Below are 27,082 nucleotides of genomic sequence, written 5' to 3' on the forward strand. Positions count from 1 at the left end.
AGTTCACTTAAACCATAGATAAATTCACTCCCTCACCCTCTCCCATGTAGCTAGCCAAAAACCCACTTAGAGAGAACCAGGGTCATAAAATAGGAACAAATAGTTAGAATAACTTGGGGGAGAGTACAAACATTAAACCACACTGCCCTGTGACAGGCAGATGGTCAACAGTGTATGGGAAATGTAAACCTTGTGGCAATTGTGTGGCATTCTTGTAAAATTCCTGAAAGTGGAGTAACAAGGTAATGTGGTTACTATGGAAACCTGAAAAGTATATAACCTGGAGGTAAAGTCCAAAGGCAGCTGACAATTTGGGAGTCCTGACCCGAAGTCAGGGCGTTGGTCAAGAGCTGGCAATAAAAGCTTCCTTGTTCCTGCACACTGGTCTCTTTCGTGGGGGCCTATCTTCACATGCTGTTACTTGCCACTACCGCTGCAGCCCTAGGAACCACATGGACCCCACCTGTGAAGAGGGGATGGCAGGCAAGGGGTACTAGCACTGGGATTCCCCAGCCCTAGATGGGCGCCAGGATACAGGGCACCAGGAAGTCTAAGGCCCAGGCCTCGGGCAGGGCAGGAGCTGCAGGGCCCATTGAAAACTCGAAGGCCATTCAGTCAAGCTCACCTAGCCAGGCTGCAAAGGAAGGCCACACACAGAGGAATGGGTTTTTAATTCTTTTTATTGAAGAAAAGAAAAGGAGAGAAAAAATAGATTCCCCACCCTGCTTCTTCCGGAGCGGGCTTAGACCCGGGCCATGGGTCAGGGCTGTGCTCTCCACCTGGTCGGGGAGGGGCCCGAGGCCCTGGAAGGGAGTGGGGTCTGGCTGCTTCCCAAGGGGTGGGGGAGTCTAAAAAACGGAGCCAGGCCGGTGGGCCACAGGCTGGTCCTCTGCAGCGGCAGATGCTTGGGTGGGCATCCTGGGGACGCTGGCTGACCCGGGCCCGCCGCTGTCCATAGCTGGTTGCCTCCCCGCCTGCCCGCCTGCGGGGCTCGCCCGAGGAGGGCAGAGTCTGAGGCACCTTCCAGCCTCTGGAGCCCTGTGCCCGCCGAGCTGTGCCACCTCCTGTCCTGCGTCTGGCTCTGGTCCCAGCACCGTGGGCCCTCCGCCTGCCTGGCCGCATCCGAGCGCCCTGAGGCCGGGGCGCGGGCCTGGCCCGCCACCACCGCGAGCGTGTCTGTGCCCGTCCTGCGGCCGGAGCCGGCAGAGCAGCATCCCTCCTCCTGGCCCACCACAGGGCCGCCGCCCGCCCGCTCAGACCTCAGTCTGGAGGTCGATGATGTCCTGGCCCACCAGCGGGATGGTGGCACCTGCCTTCTCCCACTCCACACTCCGAAGCTCCACTGGCGACGGGGGCAGGGGCTCCAGCTCCTTCTTCACCCAGGCAGGCGTGCCATGGGCCTTGCGAAGGCTCTCCCACGGCCGCTTGCTGGGCGTTTGCTGCTTTTCCGGCTGCTGAGATCAGCGGTCCAGGGATGGCAGGGGATGAGAGGAGCAAAGAGGACAGCAGGAAGAGAAGAGGGGCAGACCCCAATCAAGAGAAGGGGAAGAGCCCCTCCAGCAACCCTCACTCTAACAGGGCATATGCAGGCCCCAGGTCAGGTCAGGCCCACTGCCTGAAGGATAGCCACCATCTCCACCTGGCCCTGCTCCTCCAGAGCCCAGCATGCCTGCTGGGCTAGTGGAAGAATGAAGAGTGGTGTGGGGATGGGGAGCAGGCGAGGCACCCTGAGGGACCCGCCCATCCTGTCCCAGACCTTGCAGTCAGGGCCCATCGCCTCCTTGTCCTTCTCAGCTGCGTGCTGCAGCTTGCGGTTCAGGTCCTGGAACATGTCCTGGTGCCGCTTCCGTGTGTGCATGATTTTCTGCATGAGGCAGCACATCCTGAGCCAGGAGGGCACCGGCCCCTGGGCCCATGTGTGGGCCAGCTCCCAGAGAAGGGCTCTAGGGGCTGGGCCACACTCCCTCCCCTTCTCTGTCTGGTCACGGGGGATGAGAGTCTCTAGCGAGAGGGAACGCCAGCACCCACCTCAAAGTCCAGCTCTGCGTACCGAGACTTCCGCCTCTGTGGACAGAAGAGGTTTGTGCTCAGGGTTACAGGTTCCCAAAGCCTACCCAGGCCCTGAGTCCAGGGCACCCTCTGCCTGAGAGGAAGGGAGCCCCGGGCCTTCCCCACGACCTCAGTCTAGGCCAGCGCAGGGGTATGTACCTAGACTGTACACAGGTACCTGGTCTGGTTCAGGCTACCCTTTCCCTGGAGACACTGGCCTAGCTGTGGGGGACAAGGGGACCTAGGGACAGCGCCTTTTGTGGGGCAGGCAAGAGGCTTGGGAACCCTCCTCTCCCGGCACCCGGGGGCCTGAGACCAGCTCCTGTAGCAATTCCACCTGTGCACTGTGTCCAGGGTCAGCGCTGACACTCTCTGGCAGACAGAACTCAGAGCCACATGGCTAGGCAGCCCCCCCAATGAGCTCAGGATGTGAGCTGCACAGGTTGCACCCCCAGATCTGACAGCCAGGGCATACAGGATGGCTTTGGGAGGGGCAGGGGCACCCTATCAGTACTGTACATCCTGATTCTTTGTAGGGTGAGTCATCCTGGGCCAATTCAAGCTCCAGGCTGACCCAAGTCCCAGCACAAAACAGGCTGCATGGGGAACCCAAACTGGGGATCTGGGCCCCTCTGCAAGAACCGAGATCACACCTGTAGGCCTGGGTAGGGAATCGTGTGACGAGAGGCACTCTCCACCGGGCTCCCTGTCCAGGCTCCTGCTGAGGGCAGATGCTGCCAGGCAGAGAGCAAGTGGTAGCCTTGGTCTTGAGCCACAGCCACCCCTTCCCAGGGTGCAGGCAAGGACGAACCCCTACCCACTCAGATTTGTCTCTCCAAGGACAGACACCGGATACCTCTCCAGCAGGACTGACCCTGGTTGTCACATACCTGGGTCACCCTCATCTGCAGTGTGCCCAAATTGTCCCTGTACTGCTGGGCTGAGGGTATCTACATGCCCCCACCTTGGGGTCCCCAGGCCACCCTTACCTCTAGGGAACTCACGGACAAAGTGGCCACGTTCTCAGTCTTGGAGCCGGTGACCGTGCTGGGTCCTGCATGGGCCGCTGGCTCCGTTGTGTCCCCTAGGCTGGAGGGCGCTGGCTCCAGGGAGGGCAGTGGGGGCAAGGGCTGCTGGGGTGGTGGGGGTGGTGGGGGTGGGGGCGGCGGTGGCTGAGTGGGAGGCGCCTCGGGGGGCTCTCTGGTGGGTGGGCTGCGGGTAGGGAAGCTGGCATCGGGTGCCATGCTGAGATGGATGAGGCGGGTCTGGGGCATCTGGTCAATGTTGATGCTGTATTTGGGCTCCTCCTTAGGCTTGGGCCTCAGTGTGGCCGTGGCCGTGGGCAGGATCACATAGCTTGTGTCCAGAGCCTTCTCCTGGGCCCGGCTCAGCTCCGAGTCCAGCTTCTTGAAGATGTCCCCATCACCGATGAAAGAGGCTTTAGGAGCCTTGTCCTTCTTAAGGGTGAGAGAGTGGTTGGGGAAGGCAGGCAGGGGCCCCCCGGGGCAGTGCGGCGAGCCCTGCAGACGCAGCTTGGACACGTTGGCTGGCAGGCTGTTGAAGGTGGATGGTGGACCCTTGGCATGGGCCAGTTTCAGCTTCTCCTCCTCGGGCAGTGAAGGCCGCTTGAGTGTGCCTGTGATAGTGGCCGTGCGGCAGGCTGCAATGTCCTTGTTCAGCACTACAGTGACACAGAAGGGAGAGGCAGAAGGTCAGGGAGGTATAGGGCAGCCCCCAAAAGGGGAGGCCCAGCCTGGGTGCTATCCTGACCCTGGCCTGCAGTGACCCTGGGCCTGTCCCGCAAGCGTGGCTCACAGCAGCTGGGGCTCCTCTATCCTGCACATGGTAGGCACACAGGGCCCTGCTGTCAGTCCCCATGCGGACACACGATTGCTACCATGTAGACCTTTCCTGGAGCCTAGAAGGGCTGGTGAGGGCCCCCTGTTAAAGTTTAGGGCCAAGGGAAATCTCAACAGTGTTGGGGTTAGCGGAGAGGTCCACTGAACCCCTAGTACTCCCCAGCCCCACGCCTGGTCCAACAAGCTCTGAGCAAGTATGGAAAGGTGGGCTTGGTGGTGGGCTTGACCATGAGGGGTACACCCTCCTACACCTTGGCATACGTGGCTGCCTGCAAGCCTGTGGCTAACTCCAGCTCTCTGCCCAAAAAGCCACCTGGTCCCAGGTGGTGAGTTCTCTTGAACCCCCCAACCACTCCTTGGGTCAGCTGACCTCTGACTTCTGACCTAGTTCCACCTAGCCCCATTCCTGCCAATCAACCTGGCTTCCCTGGGCTATTGGAGAACCTGAACCTGCCTGTGTCCCTGCTGTCCAGGTACCACTCCTTCCACACCCCTCTAGTGGGTCCACTCTCCAGAGCCAGTCTTGATGCTATGCCCACTACGCTGGTCCACGTGTGAGCTCTAAAGCACGCCTGGCCCAGCCCCAGCCCCAGCCCCACTACTGTTCCCTCTACCCCCCCAAACCCCACTACTGTTCCCTCTACCCTCCCCCATAGCCTGCTGCCTACCCAGGCCGTATCTCTCCCAGTCCTCTGGGAGCATCTCAGGCCACCCATACGGGTCTCTTCTCCATTCTCTGGGCCATGAATCCTGTGCCTTTTTCCACCTTGGCCTTGGCCAACAGTGGAACAACCATCTTCCCTATCAACTCAGCACAACCTCTCCAGCAGGGTGTGTGTGTGTGTGTGTGTGTGTGTGTGTGTGTGTGTGTGTGTGTGTGTGTGTAAAAGCCATTTCAAAACACATGCTATAGCTCAGCCAGCCTAGGGCATCCTACAGTCCTACAGGTTCCTCATATCCTTCCCCATAGGCAGAGGCAGTGCCAGCCCTCTGCTTGTGCTCAGCTCCAGGTAGAAGGAAACCCTGCTTGTCTAAGGCACCTGCACCCCGGCCGCCATGTGTGCACACTCTGGAGGAACCTTGGCCCATAGGGCGGCCATGCTTTATGCACCTACCAGCCATGCATGACACAGAAGGCACAAACTGAAGACAAGCCAGTATGCCCAGAGGCCATTGCACAGCCACACAGGGCTGGGCCCAACCCCTAAACTCCCAGTCCTCAGGTCGCCTCTCAGAGAAATGGTGGAACTGGATCCCTGCAGACTGAGGATGGGGTGGTGGAAGAGCCTTTCTGTCTATCCAAGGTCACTTCCACCACAAAGCCCTGTCAGGATCCATCTGGCTGAAGCTGGCATTCCTCTTCTAGAACTATCCCAAATCCTCCGCCATGACTCCTTCTAGGGAAGGTGTTCTTGAATACCCGGCCCACCAGACACAGCATGACCAGCTGGCTCTGCCACAGCCAAGCACTGTCTGCTACTGCCTCATGCACTGGTCCACAAGCCACTACTGGAAAAGGAAAAGACCCTTATCCATTGACATTTGGCGTCATGAAGGACTTTCCTCTATAGGACAGCAATTCTCAGTTTTTTTGGGGGGTGGGCTGGCTCAGACTGCCTTAAGGGCAGGTCTGGTAATGCAGGTGGAGGTGGGAATTGAACCGTGGTATCCAGTGCCTAACCGCATTTGCATGAGCAGGTGCTTAAACAACTGAGCTAACCAGCAGCCCCAGTGATTCTCATTTTGTACTTGCTTTCAGGAAGCTCAGAACTAGGCTGGGGCTCCAGCGGCAGATCTTTTCCCTGATTCCTTCCTGCCTTTACTGATGTCCTCCCAGCCTGAAAGCTCAAGCTGCCTCTCCCCATGCTCAGACCAGTGATGAAGAGGTAAGCAACAGCACACGGGTGCCTAAGGAGGGGCAGGAAGGAGGGCTGGTGGTGTGGCGTGGTCTCATGCAGTTCTTTCCCAGGCTCTCTGCCCATGAAGATGGCGCAGCAAAGCACAGGAAAGGGGAGGTGCTGAGTGATGTGTGGCAGGAGAGGCCAGGTGCGGGCTCAGGGCACCTTCCTGGAGCTTCCTCCAGCTGTGCCTGAGAGCCTGCTGAAGCCAGGGGGTGATGGGGAGGGGTGTGATGGCAGATGGTACATGTGTGCGTGCGTACATGCACACACACACACACACACACACACACACACACACACACACTTGGAGGAAAGAAGGAAGCAGGTGGGCCAACCTGGCCACCTGTCGCTCTCACCTGTGGGGCGCTCACCTGATCTACAGGCCAGGTCCACGTCCTTCTCAAAGTCAGTCTGTAAGACAGAGACGAGGGTGGTGAGCACCTACCGTGGAGGGGCTGCTGTTTGCAGGTGATGGGAAGGGGTCACCAGAGCCAGAGCCACACCTCAAGGGCGTGTGTGTGTGTGTGTGTGTGTGTGTGTGTGTGTGTGTGCTGGCCCATGAGTGCTAAGGGGGCTCATGTACTGAACGCACCTGTGTCCTCCTGTTCTGTCACTAAGAACCCCACAGGGGTGGCTATGCCTTTACATGCTGTGTGCTTTCATGTGTGTATGTGAGCGCACGTGAGTTCACGTGTGATCACTTGTGTTTGTGTGTTCATCCAATCAGTGTGCATACCTTTGTGAGTGTGGAGAGTGTATCTGTGCGGGAGAAAAGGTGTCTGTATTTATGCACACATCAGCATGTCTGTCTGCAGAAATGTATGGGTTCATGAGCATTTGAGTGTATGTGCGTGTTGCACGTGGACTTTGTGCTTGTGTGGAGGCACATACGTGTTTTCTCCCACCACGTCATGACAAAGCAGCCGACCTCTGCCCCCTGGCCTCTGCTCTCTGCATCCCAGGCAGCCCTGGCCTCTGGCACTGCTGTGCATCACAGTCTCCAAAGCCACAGTGGACACCAGAGAAGGTTGTGGGCATGGACATTGGTGCCTGGCTGGCACAGCCATCCCTGAGCAGTGGCCTGGTCCCCATGGCAGTCCTCAGGGAGCACGGGCCCAGCCCAGGTCTCACCGGGGGAGCCAACCCTCAAGCTGAAGCCTCTAGGTTCCCTCCCTGAAAATGCAGGTGTGGGGCTGGGGGAAAGTGTTCCCAAGTGACAGAATACCTGTCAGGGCTCCTGATGCCAATTAAGTGGGAGGGGAGATGCTGGGGCCCTGGAGCCTGGGGGCTGAGGAGGAGCCAGGCTCTGTTCTGCCTGTGTGCCCCAGGTGCCTGAGCCAGCCTGCAAGGGGACCCAGGGGCAGCTCTCGCTCTGAGGTCTATCAAGGTCACTTTGGTCCCTGGCTTGGAATCCAAAGCTTCCAGGGCTCAGTGTGGAAGTGTGTGTGTGTGGGGAAGAATCTGAGTGTCCCTGGGGATCACTGAGCGGTTCTTAGGGAGCCTAGGCTGGAGGCCATGTATGAAGCTCTGGGGGAGCAAAAGGGACTGCAGGAGACCACCTGGTGTCAAGAGGTGTGTGTGGATGCCAGCCCAAACTTGTCATTCAGCCCTTTCCAGCTCAAAACCCTAGACCAGGGATTTTACTTTGATAAGCCTCAGTTTCCCCAACTGCAACTTAGGCTCAGACTTCCTCTAATGGAGCAGCTGGGCCCAGCAAAACTCCAGGAACAGGGTGGACCTGGAGCCCCCCAATCCTACCATGAGCTGGGCATGGCCGTTCTGGAAGGAGCCCCCTGAGTCCCCGTTGCCTTCCTCCTGGCGGTCCACCACACGGCACTTCACAGCATCCTGGACCTGAGGAAGAGGGGAGACGTCAGCAGGGAGCCAGGGGGCCCTGTTTACAGTTCTCCATAGGCACCTCCAGAACAGGCCCACCCCAGTGAGGACACCGTTGTGTGGGTAGAGAAGAGACAGTGAGGCTTTCTCTCCTCATCTCTGGTACTTTATGTCCTCTGGTTATGATAGAGACTTGAGTTCCAGGCCACTGATAAGTGCTATAAGCCACCAACCTGAAGCAGGGCATGGAAGCCCCAATGTCCTGACTCCTCCTCCAGCCTAATGCACTCTGTCAAATGGATTTCAACAGCTAAAGAGCCAGTATCAATGGTGACTGCCTGGGTGTGGGTGGGCTACAGTAACTGTAGCCTGCAAGGAGCAGAGCGCCAGCACACGGAAGAAATAGGAGTCGAGAGTGAAGTGGTCATCCACCCTGAGGTCTAGATCAGGGCAAAGCCTGGGGCTGCTGAAGGACCTGTTGCAACTGCTTTTCCCATCACCTTGGAACTGTGGGAGCTCCATGGACCAGCCCATTTTCTGAGTTTCCTGATGATCCCCGGGCTCCCACAGGTTAGGCTCAGCTGGCCATCCATCATCCTTTGATCCTTTTGGCTAGGTCCTGCCTGCTGCCCCACTGCAGATACTAGTAGACTGAAGAACCTGGCTACCACACAGTGCTCAGACAGCTGAGAGGGTGGCATCATTCTGGACAGCAGGGGGCAGCCTGGTGACTGTCTTCTTCCCATGGCTGCCTCTCTTCTCAGCTCACTGTTCCCCACAGGCTTCCCCATGAGCAGCTCCTTAGCTCTCCTCAATGGCAGGAGCTGCCCTTAGCCAAGCAGGTAGAGGCCTTGGGGCAGGAGCTGCAGGATGGACCAGCAGAGCAGGACTGCAGGAAAGGACACTTCATGCAGAAAAGTAACCCCAGGGGCAGCGCACTGTTCCCACCTGTCATAGTTTGTGTCTAGTTGTCCCCCCCAAGCCTCATGCAGTCATTGGGGCAGGCTCCTAGAATTTGTGATTCATTCATGATCCAATGCTGGGATTACGGGTGTGGGTCCTACACCCACCCTGGGGCAGATAATCTGCAGACAAATTAAGGAAAAGAAAGAGGCTTGCTAGCAGCCACAGCTGCTGCTCCTCCCTTCGCTCTTTGCTGTTTTTCCACAGCCATTAATGGCTGCCCTCTGCCTTGTGCCACTCTGCTTTGGATCCAGCTATGTATGGACTGAAACCTCCACAAACCGTGAGCTATAGAAACCTTTCTTTCTTTAATTTTGAGTGTCATTTTGTCCCAGCAACAAGAGAAAAGTGACCGAGACACCACCTGTTTTCAGGAGAGTCCCTGCCTCCAGGGCCCCTCTACCCACCCATCCTGGGCAGAGGCCCCAGGTTGGGGAGAAGGGTGGTCTGCTGTCCAGGACAGGAGTTGGTCCTTCTGAGGATGCCTCCCTGGCTCTCAGGTCCGCAACCAGGATAGTGGCAACTCAGCTCCCTACTGCTCCAGACTTTGGTCCGGTAGCTCAACTTTGCACTGCTGTTCCCTCCTACCCTACCCTACCTGTTTGGTTCTTTCTCTCCTGTGTGAGTGCTTTTCAAAAGCGCCCAGCTCCATTCTAGGAGTTCCCTCACCCCTCCAGCACATCCTAGGCTGGACTCCAAGCAGGGATCTCGATCCACTGAGACCCGGACAAGGCAGCCTTGTTCCTGTACAGCTGACTGCCGGGACCTTGTTTGATGGGGATCTAGCCTCGCTGCCTTCTAGAAAGGTCCAGAAAAGGCAGAAACACTTGTCACTGGCTCTGGCGTTCAGCAACCCCATCAAACACGGTGCGTCTGCTGTAGTCACCCGCTGTCCCTGGAGGGCTGGGGCCAGCAAGGTGGCGACCTGTGGGGACCCACCTCTCTGCGCAGGATGCAGTGAACCATCACGATGACGAAGCCCTCCAGTGAGTCGAACACAGCGAAGAGAATCTGGAAGAGGGCGGAGCGGCGGTCGGTGACGGCGAGCACGGCCGACATCCAGGTGAGCGCCAGGAGCGGCAGCACCACACAGGAGCTCCACAGGGAGGCCCTGGGGATGGAGGGCGTCAGCTGGGCCAGTGGCGTGGCCGCTCCCCTCACAGGTGCCTGCCTCCCTCCCACTCCCTTCTCGACACCCTCAGTCTGGTGCCGGGGCTGGAGCAGAGATCTGCCCGTCCAGCAACTCTAGGCTCGAGGGCTCTCAGGGGCCCAGCCAAGTGGAGCTTTTTTTGGAGGGATCCAGGTTCCTGACTGTCTACGAGGCAACAGGGGAGAGAAGGCAGGTTGGAAGGGCACAGAACAGGGATCAATCCGGGGGCTGGTGGGGCCAGGGGACACCTGGTTTCAGCTCCCATGGCCTTGCTTTGATGACCCAGCACCCAGGTGCTGAACTGTGTGCACTGTGGCCATGGAAAGGGGAGGAACTCAGCGGAGGGACAGAGAAACTGAGGGGACAGACAACAGACAAGGCCAGAGGGTCAGAGGATAGACCAAGACAGACAGGACAGAGACAAGACAGGCGCTTCCTCCTCTCCTCGGGCTGTGTACCCCACCCTCCAGGGCCTGACCCTTGGTCCTCCAGAGGCACCCACTTTGGCCTGTTCTCCCCACCACCTGCCATCCAGGCCACAGAGGGATGCCCACAGCACTCTGGAAAACTGCTTTGGCCTCATCCTGGCCCCGTGTGACTCCCAAGGCTGTGTGGCCTGGGGAACACCACCAGGACACCCAGGAGGCACTGCTAGACAACAGAGATGAGGGCCAGAGTCACGGTCACCACCAGGGGGCATATCTGGCACTGGGACAGACTGTTCCTCTCCTTAGTAGGTCACTCCCCTGCTCTCTGAAGAAACAGCAGGAGATGGGCAGCAGACCTGAACAGGGAAAGAGTCCTGTGCGAGCAGGAGCATCAGGGCTGAGGGGGAAAGGCTGGAAGGGTCCAGTGCAGCCAGGGATCAGCTCCCCATACCAGCAGGCCTCAGCAGGGGGCTCGATGATGACTCAGCTACATCCCAGTGTTGAGCACCAGCCTGGTCCAGGCCTGAGGGGACAGCTCCATTCTCATTTGTGGCCCTCAGAGACCACGAGGTCCAAACTCTTACCGCCTCCTCTCTAGGCCTTGCCCCATGCTGGGGCCTGGGCCTCCTTCAGCGACACTGGCCTCAGGGAGCTGCCAGCCCATGCTGCTGCCTTTATCATGAGAGACTGTGCCGGTGTCTCCTGGGCCTTTCAGCCAGCTTCCCAGTCCCCCACTCTTCGGCTCAAGCCAGAGCCTGGAGTGGCCCTGAAGACCACAAGACCTGGGATAGCAGGACTCTACAGCTGGACCCCATATGACTCTCCTTTTCCTGGACAACTGTGAGGGCCAGAGCACACCAGTTCCGCTCTGGGGATATGGCGGGTGCCCTCCCCAGGACCCAGGCCAGCTCCACTCTCCCCCTTACACCCCAGGCTGCAGCAGCCCACTCCATGTCCCCATGGCTGACAAAGGCTGAAGCTGGCTGGCCTTCACAAGGTGACCCATGGTCACTGAGCAAGACCCCTGCTGGCTCAGGGCCTCAGTTTCCCTACCATGACCATGGGTCTGGTAACTTCTCCCAAAGCACCTGTATCAGGTGCAGGGAGCAGAGCCTACCCCACCCATGAGGGTGTGTTAGCCCCAAGTCACTGTCCCTGTTTCCTTGCAGGGAGCTGGCTTCTAGCATCCAGCTGGCAGGTGGCTTGGGGCCATACAGGATTCCTGGGCCCTGTAGTTTTGGAAATACCTCTGTACAGTCCTGAAAAGGACCCAAGCAGAGGTACGAGGAGGTTTCCTCTGCAGGTTGGTGTCCCAGCCCTGGGGATCACTGCCTTTGACTTGCTGCCTAGTCTTGAGGGCCACTGGTGTGAAGCACCAAGCTTCCCCTGCCCCCCACAGGGAGAGGATCTGCCCCGCAAGACCACTAGCCCCAAAGACCTCGCATCACCAGAGGAGGGCACGTGGCCCTCAGGTTGGTGTGGGTCCAGCCCAGGGCAGCCCACTGCGCAGCTGTGCCTGTCCCTCTCCTGCCACCAAATCTGTACCTGCATGAACTCCCCCCATTCCATGGCCAGCACTCTCTCCCCATTACTCGATCTCACTAATATCAAAGGCTCCTAAAGTCCTGGGCTCCAGGGCCCAGCCTGGGCACAGACATAAAGGGTCTGAGGAACCAGCGTCAACATGACCCGAGAGAGGCAGGGCCAAGCTGCCCTCTTGGAGCTGGGAAGTCAAGCTCTAGGCCACTGAGTCATGCTCATCCAAGCCCCAAATGTCCTGGCCTGCAAAGCTCCAGAAGATGCCAGGTCACTAACCCCAAATTAGCCATCCCTGGCCCCCCCACTGGGCTCCTTCCTGTTACCTCATACACGAGTGTTCAAAGAGACACACAACAACACACCTGTGGAAACACACGCCCATACAGCCATACACACACTCCTAGACATTCAAATATACACATGCTCCCCAGCAGCTGAGCATGTGGTCACTCTCCCACACATGCACACTTCCCCACATGCACCTGCAGTCTTACACGCACAGCTTGGATGCTCACACTTGCATGTACACTTGCACACTCCCCATGATGCCTGTGCACACCCTTGCCTGCACACCCACCCATTCTCACAGGCATGCACTTTCATGCCTGCACCTTCACACAGCCCTGCCCCGTGCCCGAGGAGGAGCTGCCCATCAGGGAGACCAGAGCTGCTCTCCCCCCACTGCTCTGCGCCGCGGTGTGGTCAGGGACCGGAAGCAGCGCTGGGTCCCCGGACGACAGGGCTCATGCCCCTCCTGACCGCCACCTGGCTGGCCTGCTCTGACTCTCGCTGTGTCTTGTGCTGCGCATGCACAGGCCCCAGAGTGTGGGAGACAAGCTGAGGGCAGAGGCAGGGAAAAGGCGGGGAGCCTGGGGACCCCGAGGGGCAGCAGAAGTGAGAGGACTGAAAGAACATAAAACGAACAAGTGCGACTGAGGAGAGAGCAGAGCCCACGGCAGGCTGCAGCCGGGGTGGCGGCAGCAAGGCACTAACATGGCATTACTGGTGACGTCGGAGGTGGCATCAGCTGCAGGGAGGACTCCACACTCAGCACATGTGAGGGTACGCCCAAGGGGCGCCAGGGGCAGCTGACTGCAAGTGAAACCAAAGGCTGAAACAAAAGCAAACATGTTCTCACAGAAACCAAGGGGTGACAGCAAAGAGTAAACCAACCAAGAGACCACCTACAGGCCAAGCTTGGAAGGCGGAGCAGAGAAGGGACACAGCCTTGGGCCTCCTGCAGCAGCGTGCTGGGGCAGATGGGAGCCAGAGCCAGGTGCTCTGAACAGCTGACCTTGGCCTCAAGCTTGTGTAGAGGCCGTCAGTGCCACTCTGCTCTCTTCCCCAGGCAGGGCTACGGGCTGCATCACAGGGCTGCACTGTGATGGTGGGGACAGGGCTCAGGAGCTGATCTGGGCTGTGGCCTCCTGAAGGCCTTGTGGGCATTCCTGTCTGTGCGTGTGTGCATGGGCCTCCCCGTCTACACAAGGACAGGACAGGCATCTGCCTAGAACACCCATGGCTGTGCTCCAATCCCAGCTGCACCAGCTACTCGCCCTCCTTAAACCTCAGTTTATTTCTCTGCAGATGAGAACAGGAAAACAGTCTGCTTCAATCATTAGTCTTTGTTTCTTGTGTTTTATTTGAGACAGGGTCCTGCTAAGTCACTAAGTCCTCAGTGTGGGCTTGAACTTGTGATCCTCCTCCCTCAGCCTCCCAGAGAGCCAGCTGAATGGCACCTGAATGGCAGGCATGTGCCACCATAACAGACAGGCCTTCGGTGTATATTCCAAATGCAAACCAAACAGGCACTTGCCCCACAGTGGCTTCCAGAAATCCGCAGCTAAAAGTCAGTGTGTGGTATAGTATGACGCCCAGGCCCACAAGAAAGCACTGGGCCTCTGTGGTGCATGACCGCTGGCCCGTGTGTGAGGAGGGGTGGGCGCCCCGTGTGTGAGGTGGGGTGGGCGCCCCGTGTGTGAGGAGGGGTGGCCAAGGCCTCACAGGCGGGAGTTGAGGCCCAGGGAGTTGGGGGCCAGGTCAGTCAACCACACAGCTCTCCCCCTGGGGAAGGCTTCCTGCCGCCTTTCACTGGGGAGAGAAGGAGGAGCCAGGAAGAGAGAGACAGAGAGGAAGAGAGACACAGCAAGACTGGCACAGAGGGGAGGGCAGGGTGGAGCCCACACAGGCGCCGGCCAGCCGGCAGCACAGACAGCAGCGGGGGTGGGGGCTCCCTGAGCAGGACCCGGCTCTGCCCAATGTCCACAGGACCAGCCTGGCCCTAAGGCCCAAGGCAGCAGCACCAACCCTTGGTGCTGAGCTTTTGTCCCTGGGACTGTCACCTCAGACAAAGGCCCCAAGGGATAAGGAGTCAGTTGCCTAGAAAGGCAAGGTCCTTCCTCAGGTCAGACAGAAGACTAGGGACCAGGGTACTGGCCCCCGGCTATGGAGCCTGGCTGTACTCCCACCACCCACAGCCCAGCTGAGGAGGGGTTTCTCAGCACAGCTTTGCTATTCTCAGAGACTTTATAGAGCCCTGCCCTGTAACAGGACACATGCAGAGAAACCAAGGCACAGAGTGAGGTGGGGCCAGCTGTGGCCTGAGCAGGCCTTTGTGCTCAATGCCTCAGTCTGCCCAACTGCTCTAGAGTCCCCATCCCTGCACTGTTAGACTGGGTGATGGGGCATCGCCATCTGCAGGGACAAGTAAGGTGCCATGCAGCCTGGCCTACCCTGCCCGCTCCTTCAGCTTCTTGTCCGTGATGCCATCTTTGGACACCAGCTTGTTAAACACCAGGATCCCAATGACCATGTTCACCTGTGGGTGGAGAGGCGGTGTGGGCAGGGGGCCACACCCTAGTGCCCACATCCCACCCACTGCTATAGTAGTACCCCGCCACACAGGCCAGTGCCAGCCACAGGAGGGCTGCAGTGACCTCAGGTCCAGCTGCATTCACGAGGAACCCACTCTTCCTGTGTCCTCACCCCACTCCTTCCACAGTGCCCAGTCCCCTCTATCCCTCCCAGGACAAGCAGCTCACCACTCCCAGGACTAGAGATGCCCTCACCAGCCTATCTAGGGGAAGCCCTCTTTTCCAGCTTCCTATTGGTATATAGATCCCTTTGTGGCCTAGGCAGGTGACCCAGCACCCTGGGCATGCCTGGGGTCTCACACATCTCCCATGCTACTGCCCAAGATAAGAGGTGTTCCTGGCGCCCGGCAAGACCTCCACACCTTGGGGGAGCTCCCTGAGCTGGGGACACATCCTAGCTCACACAGCACTCTACACTCCTACTGCAAGAGTCCCCAGACCCTATGGGGCTCCCACTCAGCAGAAGAGGCTGCAGGGACACTGAGGTCCATGGTCTGGCTTCAGGGCTGCGTGCCTAAGCTGGAGACAGAGACCTGGGATCTTGTGAATCCTTGTGCCAGGGTTCCCTATGCCCAGAGGTCCACGGTGACCAGTACTGTTCCTGTGGTTCTGCAAATTGAGGACCGTACTCACAGGGCCTGCTTGCTGGGGCGCTGTGAATGGAGAGTTCCCAGCAAATGTCACCACTCACGGGCCTCTGGCAACAGGTCTCTCTTGAGCAGCCTTGCTGGCTGATGTGGCCAAGGCAAGAAGGGAGGAAGGACAGGCCCTGCCCTAGCTATCTGTCTATAGCCCAACCGCAGGGACTGGGGCTTGACTCCCATAGCAGTTAGCACCAGTGGGGATGGGACTCCTGCCGCACTAGCTCCTTGTTCCTACTTGCCAGGCACCTGACATTAAATAGCTCCTGGCCCTGCTGCTCTTGAGGCTGCCTGGGAGAGAGACTGACAAACGCTACAACCCAGTTCCTCCTTCCTCCTGCCTAGATGCCTCTGAGGAACAAATAAGTCGGGAGTCAAGAGGCCACAGTGGGACCCCTCACAGATGCATGTTCCTCCACCCACCTCCCTACACTTCCTTGCTCACCCCCTACAGGATGGCCTAGGTGCCCAGGGCCTGCATGTGGCTGGAAATGGAGATGAGGGTGAAGACAGGGCATCGCCACTCTGCCAGGCCTACAACCCCAGCGTGACACCGTCACACCAGCCCCAGGAGGCAGAGGATGGGAGCGAGGCTCAGAGCTGGGCACAGCACAGACCCCAGATCATCTGTAACCGGAGACAACAGCCCCTTCCAACATCTGCTCTTTTCCATTTGCTACCAAACAAATAGACAGGGAAACCCCAGGACCCTAAAACGGCAAGTGCTATTGGTGCCCACCGAGGCAAGAAGGCCCAGCCCACAGGACTGAGTGCTGACAGCTGTGCGGACAGACACATGGTCTGAGTCCTCAGTTATTCATCTATCTGCCCCCACTACCCTACCTTCACCTAATCTGCAGAGTCAGCCTGGCAGGTACATAGCTGGTGCCCAATCATCAGGCAAGCTGTGTTCACAGGGACACATGGAGTTGCCCCATTTCTGCCCCCGCAACACCTTGAGGACAGGTCAGAGTGAACCCAGGTCCACCCACACGTGGTGACCACACTAGCCTGCAGGCAGGGCAGGGGAGGAAACGGAAGTCGGGCCCAGCCTGGGACAAGGGAAGCAGGCTAAGGTCAGTACCAGCACAACAGCAGCCGCCGGTCCCACGAAGGCATACAGCAGTCCACCCTCCAGCGAGAGCCAGCAGCTGAGGAAGATACAGGCTGGTTAGCACCTGCCCATGGGAGTGGTGCTGCCGGCTTCTCAGACAGAACGAGACAGCCAGGGGGCAGCAGAAGTGATAGCCCTTACTAAGCACTTGCTGCACGCAAGGCATGTCACTTGGTTTTGGAGCCCTGGCCTCCACAATCACCCCTAGCTACAGACGGCAGCAGGCATGGGCCGCTGGGAATGACGGCATGGACCTGAGTGTCTCCTTCCCACTAGGTCCCCTCCCCAGCTCCTATTCCCACTCCTCAGACTCCATCCCCAGCGCCAGTGTTTGCTGTTTAAACATGTTCTTCTTTATCCTGCAGAACCCCATTTCAGCGGTCTCATCTCTTCGAGACTCTGGGAGGCCAGGTGTCCCCTCTCCTAGTCTCTGTGGAGCGGCAGACCTCACCCCGACTGGCTCTGAGTGACTGCATCCTTACCCAGTCCCCACCATGTTACCAGTGCGCCTGACCCGCTCTGGCTCCCCACTCAGCTGGGATCAGCTGCCCCCTCCTCGCTCTGTGCTCCTCCCACCTGCCACAGATCTCCACCCCCATCCTGAGCCTTCTCTCCCCCCTGGGGAGCCCACACTGCCTCTAGGAGAAGCCCAAGTGTCCTGGCTCAGCATTCAAGGCTCCAGGCCCCGGCCCCAATGTCTAGGGAGCCCTGGGATCTCTGACGCCAGCCTGCCTGCCCCAAGGGCACGTGTGAGGGTGCTACTCTGAGCTGTCCAGGCCTTCCCACCAGTGCTCTGCAGATGGGGACCTAAAGTGCAGTGGCTAACAGCCCATCCAGGCCACGCAATGGGGAGGGAGGAGGCTCTAGAGCTCCAGCCCACCCTCTCCACCCCTACCTGACCAGCTGGCTAGGAGCTCTGGTTGTAAGGCCCATCCTCCCTGAGGCTGCCACGGAAGCCAGCCACACAGGATAGAACGTGGCTGCCATCACTTTCTGGGACTGCAGCAAGCCCTGCTCACAAACTGCTGGTGACAGACCTCCTTCCTCCTCAGCTGTCACCAGACCTTTGCCCGGGGTCATTCAGAATCCCAACTCCACTCACTAGTTCATGGTGCTGTACCCCTTGGCTTTGGTGAACCCCACAGAAATGGCCACAACCAGCGCAGGAAGCCCTGAAAGAGAGGCAGAAGGGTAGGGATCAGCTCCACCACTGTCCCTGGCGTTCGCATCACCCCTGGCTCCCATCCCCCTCCTCTCCAAGCCCTGCCTCTGGCGGAAGGCAGAAATGAGCCCAAAGCCCAGCGGGAGTGAGACACAGAGCATGTGACAGGTGGACAGGAGGTGGCCACATGTGAGGACCTACAGAGCCAGAAGCAAGACTTCCAGGTAAGCAAAGAAATCCCAGGCCCCAGCAACACTGAAACTCAGATAAAGAGCCATTTCTCAGTATAAATATGTCCCAAATATCACCTGAAATAAATTTGCACTAAAAATTATTCCTTATTTAAAAGTAACGGGCCAAGCTGTTTCCCCTGGCTCCCTTGGGAAGGGACAGAGGCTCAGAGCAGAGGAGCCCCTGGGGGTCTCTTCCCCAGGATGACAAGGGAGGGGCTGCAGTGCAGGGACCAGAGCTAGGAGGATGGCTCAGAGCTCGGTGCTCAGGGCATAGCCATTGGCCTGCCTGCCCGCGATGCCACACACTCACCCCACCCCAGGCAGACGAAGCGCTTTCGGATGAGCCGGTTCCGGAGGTGGCCGGTCACCGCCATGTAGGACTGCCAGGCCTCGGTAAGCACCCAGCAGAAGGAGGACAGGAAGAAGAAGTGCAGGAAAGCTGCCACCAGCGTGCACACCACCTGCGGGCAGGCGGCCAGGGGACTGGGCAAGTGTCCCCAGCCTCCTGCTGACTCCAGTGAGTGCCCGCTGAGACCAGCAGAGGCCCAGGGCAGCATCCCCAGCTGGCACCCGGCCATGGGCACAGGCAGGAAGCAATCAGTGGGTGACTCGGCCCCTGCCCTGTAGTGGGCATTGAAGTGTAACTCTCTCCCCAAGGTGGGTGCTTGTGTGACCCTGCCCACAAACTTCACTCTCTCATTGCCAACACATGCTAGTGCTGGCCTAGGGGTTGCTAGAAGCCTTCTTTCTAGTCATCTGTAGAGCAGGTAGTGAACCTGACACCAAGAAAGAGCACATCACACCCCAAGGATCCACAGCAAGTGACAGAGGTCTGCTGGGGCTATAAGCTTCTGTGCTCGGACGCCCGAGTGTTCCGGGCCAGGCCTGCTCTGTCTCACTGAAATCTCTAGCCCCTATCCATGACGATCCCAAGTAAACTAAGGCCCTTACCCAAGGCCTGGGCCTGTTGTGTGGGGCAGGACAGGACATGAAGAGGATGGGGATGGGAAGCAGAATGGGGTGCTTGGAGAGGGCAGGCCAAGGGCCCTGCTATGTGCTGTCAAACTCAAGGCTGGCTGGGGAAGGACCCATGCTGGGAGACCACCCCAACCCCACTCAAGACACTGGGATGTGTATAGCGAGGCAGAGACACCTACCTTGTTTCGGGTCTGGGTCTGCCCAATGAGGATGAGAGCATTGGAGGAGATGATGGACAGGCAAAAGTTGATGAGGATGACGGACCGTTCTGAGCGGATGTACCTGTGGGAGAGGCCAGGCCTGAGATGAGTTCAAGGACCAGGGCCCTGCCTCCTCCCCGCAGTCACCACCACCACCAGCAGCAGCATCACACCCATCATCATCCTCATTACCAACCCATCACCATTCTCACCACTTTCTCTGTCATCACTCTCACCATCACCAGCACCATCCTGAGTCAGCATTACCACCACTGTCACAATCACCTCTACCATCACCACCATCATCACCATCACTGCTATCTTCCTCACCATCATGACCATCACCATCAGCTCACCACCACCAGCACCATCAGCACCAGCACCTCCAGCACCACCACCACCTTGCATAGAAAGATTCCCCCCAGGTGAAGAGCAGAGGGTGCTCGGGTGAGCCCTGGGGGTCCCTGATGTGTCTCTGATTTGCTGCATGACCTCAGGCATTTAAAATTCCCTGAATGTGTATGGGTCCCCACTTCCTCACGGGGTACATCAGAACAGTACCCACCTGTAGCTGGATGGGGCGCAAGGTGGCCAGTGCCATTGCCTGGGAGAGGTGCTTTGAAAACTGTCAGTGCAAAGCCTCAGCAGGCCCAAGCCAGGGTTCAGAGGCTCTGGCCCCCATGTTTTAGGATACCCAGTACTCTATGGTAGGTGCTAGTAGGTGGGGAAGGCAGCAGCCATACTCCTCTACAGATCCCAGTGGGAGAAGTACGGGATGCTCTGCCCTTGGGTAGGACAATGGAGGACACTGCTTTAATGGCCATTCGGTCACCAAGAGAGCTCAGGCTGCCCCTCCCCCATGGACCACATCGACCCCTCCTTGTCCAACCTCAGGCAGCAGCCCAGCCATCAGTTCCAATTACTGGCTGACATCACGCTGCCCCTAGAGCCAGAGGGGCCAGGCGCATGGGCTGCAGAGCTCCGACTGCACTGGGAACCCCAGCGCAGCCCTGTAGCCGTGACCTTGAGCTTATTCTCTTTGCTCCAAGCTACTTGATGGACCTGGATACAGCCAAGCAAGGAAGCAGGCCGGCCCTGTGGGCACACGTCTGTGGTCACATACCCTCCAGGTGGAGACACACGCTCACAGCATATCACCTGGTCTGTTGCGGACCCAAACCTGCCCCTGCCACTCTATTGGGCTCCTCATTAGCCCAGACACAAGTCTCAGAACACACATCTCCTCCCCTCACAGCCCCAGTAGGGCCCACAACCACACAATCCAAACATGGGACAGACAGGACCTATAGTGAGCAGGGGGTCCTGAGCCCAGCCTCTGTGGTCTTTTGTGAAGAGATCTGGGCCTGAACTGGCCCAACAGAACGCTGTCTCTGCAAGTGTAGACCCAAGGACACACAAGAACAGTGGGTGGCTATAGGCACCCCAAGTGGGTAAAGGGCAGGTAGGTGCTCAGTGTGCCCCATTTGGTGCCTGCTCAGCTAAGGTAAGGCACTAAGGACAACAGAACCTGGAGCCTGTGCAAGTGGACCCAGCTGGAGATGGTGTGGCCCACTATCCACCTGTCCTGTTTCTCTGCCCACTAGCCCCAGTGACCCCCAACACACAGAATTGGCAGAGTGGGTTGCAGGACTGGCAGGCTGGGTTAGCTGCAGAGGAGGTGCTGTCCGTGGTGCTGGTGCACAGAGGCGGCAGGTGACTGGGAAAACTGAGAAAAAGAGAGCGAACGGAGCCCCGGACCCCCTCACCGAGCACTCACCTCCACACGGACACGTAGATGATGACCAGCATGAGGAGGGTGAGTGAGGACACGCCACAGCCCACAATGAGCGTCACAGATGGCACAGTAGCCTTCTCCATTGTCTGTAATGACAGAGAGACCACTGACGTGAGATGTGACCCAGAACACTGGGTCACCAGTCAGAAGAGGCCCAGGCAGTAACCAAGGTCACCTGGTGAAGCCCCAGTACTCCAGCCCACCCTGACAGCTCCTGTGAGCAGGCAGCTGCCTCTAGCACTCTGGGGCACCAGTACCTTCTCTGCTGGGCAGTCACAGCAGAAACTTTGCTGAGGGCTCCACCTCCTGCCTGCCAAGCCCAGCACTAAGGCCCCTTGCCCCTATAATGTCACGGACCTCAATCCCAGGAAGGTGCTCCTACATCTTGGCAGGGTCAGAGAGGTTAAGTCCCAGCATGGTCCCCAGGACAGTTCTGAGCCCTTAGTCCTGCAATCTCAGAGGTGGGAGGGCATGCTCAGTGGGGAGACATCCTGGGGATGGGGAGACCTGCCTCAGTCTCAGATGTAAAACCCATCTCCAAAGCTGTAGCTCACGCCATCGGGCAACCAATTCTTACCCAACTCCTCCTCCCCACCCTGACATTCCTCCCACAGACTATCCAAGCTCTACTCCTCCCTGTATCATGGCTCTATTTATTTCCTTATCTCAGCTGTACCCTCCCTGCCCAGCTCAGAGTCACCCCCGCCTCCCTGCAAAGGCCACTAGGTGGCTGCTTGTTCCCACCACAGGGCCTTTGTACCAGCACTCTCCTCCACCTCCACTTTGTGTGGCTGGTGCCTTGGTTAGGTGGATCATAACTCAGTCCCTCCTAGGGGGCCAGGGCCACGCCCACCATCCCACCTCCCTACCATGTGCCCAGAACAACCCTGAACAGACAGGTGGCCCCTGCTTACACAGGGATGTGTCTGCCTTCATCACTGGCAGAGGTACTGTCCACACCACACACCACCCAAGAAATCAGAGGAAGCTCTGTGGTCCCCTCCCCAGCCTCCTGCCCCCGGCTCTCAGAAGAGGTGTTGAGTTAGCAGCTGGATGGGAAGGCAGGCCCAGAGAGGACAGGTCTCCTATGGGTCCCTCACCCCAGAGCTAGCACTCTGCTAGTCCTCCACACAGTAGATCTTGACCCTGTGCACCTGCCAGACTGCAGAATGAGACTACTGGCCGCGGGCCCTGATGCCTTCTCAGGGCCCCAGACATCCCCTCTCTCTCTCTCCACTCTGCCTGTCTCTTCTTTCTGAAACTGCACTCTGACCTCCTCCATGCACAGCTTGTTCCTGGGCCAGCCACTGTCCTTCCCCACACAGTAAGCACCAGCTCCTCCTGGCAGCCTCCCTGTTTCCCTGGCCCTTCTGGGTGTTGCCCTGACCAGACCTATGACTACTGTCCTTACATGGTCACAGGTTAGCATGCTGGGCTGGTGAAAGGATGTAGGAGAAACAGGATGTGGGGAAACAGTCATCAAAGGCCACCCAGGCTTGAGCACACGGTGGTACAGCAGCCCCCTAGAAACCAGGCACACACAAGCCAGCACTTGTACACAGAGCTGAGGATTCTGAGAAGGGAGCTACAGCTGGGAGTCCTGCTCTGGGGTCAGCTCACCTTAAACCTTACTGCAGAACCTGGGCACCCACCTTGGAACTTGCTGAAGAGACTCGGTGCTCGCCTACCTCCAGCCCTGGTTCCCTGGGAGCTGCTCCACCACCATGACTTGGGGAGGGGCCCCCAGATGGGCCATGCTCAGCAGTAAGTCCCCTGGACACAGCAGAGCTCCATGCATCCAGGACCAGCCCCCCACTGCAGTAGACGCACCGTGTCTGCAGAGTTCCTCTGACTCAGGCTCACAGCGACTCTCAGTTCTGGGCCATCTACCTGCTGCTCCTTGTGCTGCAGTCTCAGGCTTCAGCCACCAAACCCGCACTGAATGCTGCCCTGGGGCTCCAACCTCAGGTGGCACAGGCCACACATCTGGCACCCCACAGAAGCGCAGACACACCAGGCACAAGCACTACCTCCTGGCCAGCGCCACGCTGGGCTCTTGGCCTGTGCCTGGCACCTCTGTTACAGCTGCACCTTCTCCAGAACAAGGCTGGCTCCTTCCCCAGCAGAGGTGCTACCACCCTCCAGGGCTGCTCTCTGATGACCCCGGAAGCAGGCTAGTCGGTCTCATCCATCTCAGCTGTCTCCACCAGGGATGTGAGGCACAGAGGGACAGCACTGCATCCCCTGGGGGGGCCCTGCTCAGGCCCACTTCTGCCCTCTGGGCTCAGAGTACCATTGTTCTGTGACTTTGGGAGGTCACGTTGACAGGGCTATGTAGGGGGGAGGGTGGCCTCAACAAATGTTCCAAGGTGCTGAGCAGCTCATGGGTGACTTTCAAGTGGCTTGCACCTGTGCCACTGCTGACCCCAGCCCTGACTTCTGTGGCCATCTGCCTCGTCTGCCCTCATTAGGCCTGGCAGCCACCAGCTTACCCACCTGCCTGCCTGCCCTCTGCTCCTCCCCGCCTGGCTCATAGTCCCTCCTAACAGAAGGGGACAGGCAGAACCTGGGGGTCAGGGTGCCTCATTCGGGAGGCTGGGCCAGAGACCTCAAGGGCAAGAGACTGGCCCTGACTTCCAGAGTGGAGGTAGACCAGACTGGGCACCTGCTGGAGACTGGCTCCATGCCAAGCTTGCTCCAGCCCCAGGCCCTTTGTGCAGGCTGCTCTTGTGCCCACGCACTTCCCTGACCTTCAGTGATAGGCCTGCTGGAATCCTTGCCTCCCAGAAGACCCCTGGACCAGCCTCCTGGTTCTTCACACAAACAGAAATACTATCGCTTGACTTCCCAGGGTCTTGCCCCTCCATGGCTTTCCTTGTTTTCACTGTTACTGCCTGTTCCTACCACAGCAACTTCTGACTCCCAATTTTCTTTCAAGTCTTCTAGGCACCCTGTGTCCCTAGAGACTGACTTTTATCTCAATGTCCCCTTTATTCTGTCACTCATCCAAATCTACCTATGGTACCCAAATGCCCACACACGTAACCTAACTCCAGCTGTGGACTACATCCTACACTGTTATGCCCTGGGTCTCCCCGCATGTACACCCTGACCACTGAGACCACCAACGGGCTAAACCCTGACCCAAGTCACCAGCCGAGCCTTCATCTGTCACAGCCTGAGCCCGACGCAGGTCACACTGTGGGTTTTGATCTTGAGCTGGCTTTGGTCATGTCGACCCGACCTGATCACACTCTGGGCCCCAATCCCAGCTGCACACGGAGCTCCGACTCTGCCCACAACCGGCAAGCAGTCTGCACTCACACAGAGCTAACGCTGAGACCTGTGCTCCGCAGACTGTTTACTACATGCGGGGCTGTGTCAAGCGCCATAAATACATCACCCAGTACAGTCGCCACCATGGCTCTGGGACAGGTGGCCTCAGCCCACTCACAGGTGTGACTCAGAGCAGTTACTCAACTTTCCGGCAGCCATAGCCCGAGGTGGCACAGCGCATCTGTACCCACACCCTGGATGCAGGCCCAGTTGGGGGCTCCTGGTCTCACCTCCCCAGCAGCATTCACCCACCCTGGCTTGGGGCCTGTCCCTGGCACCCCATCTCTATATCATCCCAGGTCCTTGTTTGAGCAGCCATCCCTGGAGGCCACAGCCTCCGCCCACTCAGACCCAACTGCCCGTGCGCAGCACATAGTCCACCCCCGCCAGCTAAGGAGGGGAGCACTGTCGCTCCTCACAGATGCCCAGCTCATCCCTGGCCACCCCCTACCTGCCCGCTGGCTGTTCTTCCCTCACTGTCACCAGAATCCCTGGGGCACCGGGGCCCCAGCAGCAACCCCTTCTCAGCTTCTCTCTCTGCCTTACCCCAGCCCCGGCTTGCAGGCAGTGCTCATGCCCCTATCTCTCCTCATCCTAGACCCAGCCCAGTCTCCCACACTGCTTGAAGTCCTGCCTTTCCACTCTCCCTGAGATGGCCAGCTATAAAGCTCAGCTGGTAAACTCCGGCATACCCTGTAAGACCCATCTCCGAGCCGTCTCTTGAGGACGTGGGGGGAAGGAAGCCAGTGCACTCCGGGGTTGAATGTCCGTCCTCCAGCCTGTGCTGCCCCAGGCTTGTCTGAGCACCCAGCTACTATCTGCATTGATCCTGGGCCCCTCTGCTGACCAGCAGCACTGTCAAGATGGGATGGGGTGGGAAAAGAGCCCATTGAGGGCCTCTGGCGTTTAGCACTGGAAGCCAAAATAGGGCCAAACACAGTCTGGTCCTAGAAACCCATGCAGTCCAGCAGGGCTACCACTATCCCATCTTATAGATGAGGAAACTGAGGCTTGGTCCCCAGGTTAGTGCAGTGCATGTCTCTGTGCCAGCTCCTGCACCGCGGACTTTAGCTGCTCTGAGCTAGGAAGAGAGTGACGACATGCCCCAGCTGGTACCCTTCCTTTATGATGCTTTATGACCCCTTGCTTTGATGCTCCCACCCCCTGGGTAGCCCCTGATCTCTCCCCGCAGGGTGGGATGGCTCACTCCCTATAGGCCCTGGCTCCTGAGCACCATGCCCAGCTGCCACCATGCCCAGGGTTCTACCCTCGCCCACAATGTCCTCACGTCCAGCCCTGGGCACAGAAAGCCCCCTATTTTTACAGGAAGATACTGAGGCTCAGAGGGCTAGCCCAGGGCCACAGGTTGCAAGGGCAAGCCTGCACTTCCAGACCCTACTCCTGACCTCCCATGGTCCAATCCTGAGCTGGGAAAGGGGAAAGGGACACAGCCATCCTCCCGTCCTACATGGTCCCCACATCCCACAGAATAGAGGCCTTGGAGACTATGGTGGATCCCTGAGCTACCCAGGATAGCGCTGAGGGGCTCTAGGAGAGCCACGCAAGGGGCAGCCTGCTGCTTTCACGTCAGCAGCCATCTAGCAAAACGCCACCTCTTTCAGGGATGCGCTACCTGGCTACTACCTAGACCCAGTGCAGAGAATCAGCAACTACTGCAGTCTTGCCTGCAAGGCTGCCTGACAGGAGGGTGGGCACATTGGGGTGAGGGCCAAGGGCACTGACCTCTGTCCAGCCCAGCTGTATCCCTTAAATATGGCTCTCCTCAGAGCTCAGTTTCTCTACCTGTCAACAGAGGCGTCCAATGGCAACAACCAGGTCCCACCAGCTTGAAGCTGTGCAGTCCCCAACAGGCAGCACTGTCCACTTTACCCAGTTTAAAGAACAAAGGGATGGAGGAATGCTGAGGCCTGGCACTTCTTCCCCATGGAACCTGGTTCTACCAGGCAGGCTGTCCACCCTCAACCTCCAGAGAAGCCATATTCCCTCTCCGGCCTGCTCTCCATGCTCATGATGGGACCTCTCCACACATGGTTTGGGCCGTCCCCCTCCCAGCAGCACAAGCCCCTGCTCTTGCCCCTGTAGTGTGCTGTTCTGGGCTTGCCTGCCAGGTGGCCCCACAGGGCCTGAGCCTTCCTGGGGCTGGTGAGGCAGCTTGGGCGGCCCTGGGCTGGGACTAGCACCCAGAGCCCTGCCAGCAGGCTGGCCCCAGATACTGTCACCATAGAAACTGTCAGCCCCCACAAGAATCCCAGGAACAAAAAGGAGGCCCCTGAGACAGGGGCCTGCCTGGGGACTTGAGCCAGGCCCAGCAGCACGGACTACCCCTGCAGCCCTGCCTGAGGACACAGCCATCTCCTTCGACAAGCCTTCACTTACAGTGGATCCCAAAGGGCTTGTAGAAGGTAGCACCTTCTCCTGCTCCCACTCCTGGCAGGCCAGGGGACCAAGGGAGGGGGAGCACACAGATCTGGGCTCCCCAGCTCCAGACCAAAGGACCACACTTGGCTCCCCAGGGACAGCTTTCTCCAAGGTCCCTGCTACCACAGAGTGAATGAGAGACCCACCCTCAGGCAGTTCTCAAGGGTCCCCAACTCCACACTGCCCAGGCCTGGGCTCCCATTCATCCTTGCCAGGGGCTACCGGCAGCTGCCAGGCGCAGAGACCCCCGGGCACCGGAAGAGTAGGCACCCTCCCCTCCCCCCGCCGCTCCCGCCCACCGCTGCCACCTCCCCACCCCACCTCAGTCCCACCGCCCCCACCGGGGTCTCACCGCGTCGGCGCTGAGCTGCGCTAAGATGGCGAAGGTGGAGAGCCGGTCACACAGGCAGCGCGTCCGGAGGGCGTCGAGGGGCACCGTGCGGCAGCCACGCCACGACCACGGCCCAAGCTGCGGGGGGGCGGAGGAGGAGGAGGGTCTGGGGGCGGCGGGACACGGGAGAGACAGGCAGCGTCAGCGGCAGCGGCCCGCGGGGGCCCCGAGCGCCGCCCGCCCCTGAGCCCGCAG

The 27,082-nt window shown here is 58.9% G+C and overlaps 1 protein-coding gene across 1 annotated transcript in view; it reads right to left on the bottom strand.

The window, feature by feature from the left end:
* Positions 1-1,253: 1,253 nt before the first annotated feature.
* Adgrb1 (adhesion G protein-coupled receptor B1) overlaps positions 1,254-27,082 on the bottom strand; it is a 61,429-nt gene continuing 35,600 nt past the window's right edge. The window contains 14 exon segments of the mRNA XM_004638921.1: positions 1,254-1,451; positions 1,757-1,864; positions 2,029-2,064; positions 3,039-3,730; positions 6,181-6,220; positions 7,568-7,663; positions 9,548-9,719; positions 14,458-14,543; positions 16,324-16,390; positions 17,456-17,525; positions 18,059-18,209; positions 18,906-19,008; positions 20,704-20,807; positions 26,849-26,993. Coding sequence (XP_004638978.1) covers positions 1,254-1,451; positions 1,757-1,864; positions 2,029-2,064; positions 3,039-3,730; positions 6,181-6,220; positions 7,568-7,663; positions 9,548-9,719; positions 14,458-14,543; positions 16,324-16,390; positions 17,456-17,525; positions 18,059-18,209; positions 18,906-19,008; positions 20,704-20,807; positions 26,849-26,993 — 2,068 coding nt within the window.

Source organism: Octodon degus, unplaced genomic scaffold, assembly GCF_000260255.1.
Source record: "Octodon degus isolate 3935 unplaced genomic scaffold, OctDeg1.0 scaffold00104, whole genome shotgun sequence".
Lineage (NCBI taxonomy): Eukaryota > Metazoa > Chordata > Mammalia > Rodentia > Octodontidae > Octodon > Octodon degus.